Below are 2,900 nucleotides of genomic sequence, written 5' to 3' on the forward strand. Positions count from 1 at the left end.
GGCACACTTCCTTCTTGGCAGCACTACAGTATTGTGCCAAGTTTGTTTGGCAGCAGTCTCCTCACCTGTTGGGGATGTTTTGGGCTTCGTTGGAGAACCTCATGAGCCGGCCCTGAATCTCAATGCCCACGTTGAAGGCTAACAGGAGGTCCATCCCACTGGGCTTGCCGTTGCCAGGCAACATCTGAGCAATAGCGAGCAGGGCAGGAAGGACCGCCCCTGAAGGGTGAGTGGCTGGATGCCAGGTATCATCGAAGTCCATTGAATGGACCTGCAAAGAAGAAAGTGAGGGCACAGTAAGTGTCTGGCACAGTGTGACATCTCCAGTGACATTCCTGACTGCGAGGAAGCCTGGCCGTGCCCCGTCTTCCTACAAAAGAAACCTCAAGGACATGAATACAAACTTGAACTTTCATACACAACGGGATAATGGGAATGTGTCCTTAATACAGTCACTGCCCGATGGGCACATGTCCATTATAATGAACACATCACTATTGTTTAATTTATATTATATTTGCACAATTGAGGCATTACTTTGGTTTTGAATTTTCTGCATTATGGAAAAGTTTTTCTCCTTTGACTTTTTATAGAACTACTCCTTAATCATCTGCTAAGTAACCTGTAAAGTACACTTGTTGGCTTTTCTCAAACAATTTGTTAAGAGATAAAATGAACATTTAAACTATTTTATGTTGAAATAATAACACATCTCTTCCAAGAGCTATTGATTTGTGTATGTATATACTGATAGTAAATATTGGCAACCCAGCCTCATGATGATTTATGTTTTGGAATGCAGTATTTCAAGGGGTGTTTTCATGGAAATTAGTTGCAGACAGTGAAATGAAAAATGATACACGCTGCACAACTTGTCAGCTGCTACAATGTGCTCATTTCATGGACTACAGCTTCACAATTTGAAAGGGCTGAGCATTATGTAAACAAATTCAGAGACTTACCGCTACTCCATTGACAAAGGCTGCCAGACTCGGAGAAAGTCTTGTGTGCCCTCGACCAAAGACTGAACTGATGTAATCTGGAGCATACATTTGCTGCAAAGAGAGTTAATCACAGATCATTATAGGATCTGAACGTTCTTTAAGATGGAAACAAGCAAGTTAAATTCTTGATTATCATCACCCTGGTTTGACAATGCAAATTTCAACTGGAATGGTGACTGTTCAGTGAAATGGGGTAAGTACTGAAGGAATGGTTTATATTAAAATTGTACTGCCAGGGCTCATTTCTTTGGCCTGTGTGCCCTCTGTACCATAGCCCAGTGCAAGCCTCAGCTGAAGGATTACCTGGCAGTGCTGCAGAGCCAGCTGGAAGACGTGGGAGGTGCTTCCCAGCAGCCCCACCCCGATGCTGTCCAGGATCATCCTCTTACTGCGGTGCAGCACAGTGTCTGACAGCTGGCCCGGGTGCACAGAGTGGATGAACCCTCCAAAACTGCTGGTGACTGTCTCCTCTGGGGCAGGCCTTTCCTGCACTGCAGGGCAACAAACAGCAGGTCAGTCTCTGCCTGTGCCTCACTTTAGTATTCAGAGCATGAACTCTACAATAATGGACTAAAATAACAACATCTAAACATAATCGGGTCCATTCAATTAGCGTTAGTATGAAATCCTTAAATCGACATTATTTACACAGTTTTTTTTTTTAATCAAGTAGCTTTTTAAAACGTTTACCTTCAACTGCAGATTTATGTAGAAGTCACAGGCAGGAAAAGTGCCTTGGAGTTCTCTGAAACTAATTTAAAAAGGAATCAGATAAAATTAATATGCTATATGACAGAAAACAATAATAATAATAATAATAATAATAAATAATAATAATAATAATAATAATAATAATAATAAATAATAATGCACACATTTCTGAGAGTTTGAATGCAGTTACCTTGAGTGCTGAGAGCATGGTTTTGTTCAGTAGGTTGCTGTGTATCACAGTGTTCTGTCACTGAGCTGTGTATCTGCCGTGGTTTCATCCTCTTTATATATTTTTCATACCGGGATACCCATTGCCCAACAGGTTCCAAACCCTCCTTCTTTTAGTGAAACTATTCAACTAATTGGGGGGATTTTTCTAATCTGACCAGGAAAAGGGTTCTGTAATAAGCAGGAAGGGGTCTGGACTCTTGGGGAATCCCCCTCTTTCTCTGTTCTGGGAGGACACTTACTGACAACTTGCGTCGATCACACTGACACGCAGCTGGCAGTTTTTTATTGTATGCTTTTATATTGAGAACTTAGCACTGGGAGACCCCCTGCCTGAATGGTCCTTCAAGATGGGCCTGATCGACAAGTTAAAAATCTATTTTAATATGTCCAGCTGGCAGCACAGTGTCTTAAAGCGAGGCATGTTGCCCTCTAAATAATTAGGTAGGAACGTATAACAATAATGTTAAACATAAAAAAAGACATGATATTTATATTATCATGCAATGCTGGCTCTGAGGAGCAGCCTTGGGTTGACCTCCCCAACGCATCAGCATGCACAACTTTTGAATTAATTTTGTTTATTTAATTACTTTTAACTTTTATTATTTATATTTATTGGAATGAATTTATTCATTCTTTTCTGTTGAGTCCTGCTGGCATAATCGTGTTCAGTCTGTTGATCCATTTACTTTCTTTTATTCTTCTAGTCGCATTGTCTAATTTTAGCTGTTCTAATACTACAAACTTTACATCATTCATGTCATGTCCTTGACTGGTGAAGTGCTGTACTATTGGTTCATTCATTTTTTTATTTCTAATTAATGAAAGGTGGTTCTGAATTATTTTATATAAAGTTGTTCTAGTCTCTCCAAAATATTTTTTTTCATCACATTTCTCACAGGCTATTCCACAAACAGCATTGCTATTTTTGAAGTAGATATTAGTATTTAGTGG

The 2,900-nt window shown here is 39.9% G+C and overlaps 1 protein-coding gene across 1 annotated transcript; it reads right to left on the minus strand.

Annotated features, from left to right (window-relative positions):
- Window positions 1-56: 56 nt before the first annotated feature.
- LOC121308112 (cis-aconitate decarboxylase-like) lies at window positions 57-2,480 on the minus strand. The gene is made up of 5 exons (XM_041240398.1): window positions 1,906-2,480; window positions 1,695-1,755; window positions 1,308-1,495; window positions 963-1,055; window positions 57-271 (listed from the first exon to the last, which is right to left on the minus strand). The coding sequence occupies exons 3-5, from the start codon at window positions 1,383-1,385 to the stop codon at window positions 62-64; spliced, it is 381 nt and encodes a 126-aa protein (XP_041096332.1). The 5' UTR covers window positions 1,386-1,495; window positions 1,695-1,755; window positions 1,906-2,480; the 3' UTR covers window positions 57-61.
- Between the last annotated feature and the right edge of the window lie 420 nt (window positions 2,481-2,900).

This window comes from Polyodon spathula, unplaced genomic scaffold (assembly GCF_017654505.1).
Source record: "Polyodon spathula isolate WHYD16114869_AA unplaced genomic scaffold, ASM1765450v1 scaffolds_302, whole genome shotgun sequence".
Taxonomy (NCBI): Eukaryota; Metazoa; Chordata; class Actinopteri; order Acipenseriformes; family Polyodontidae; genus Polyodon; species Polyodon spathula.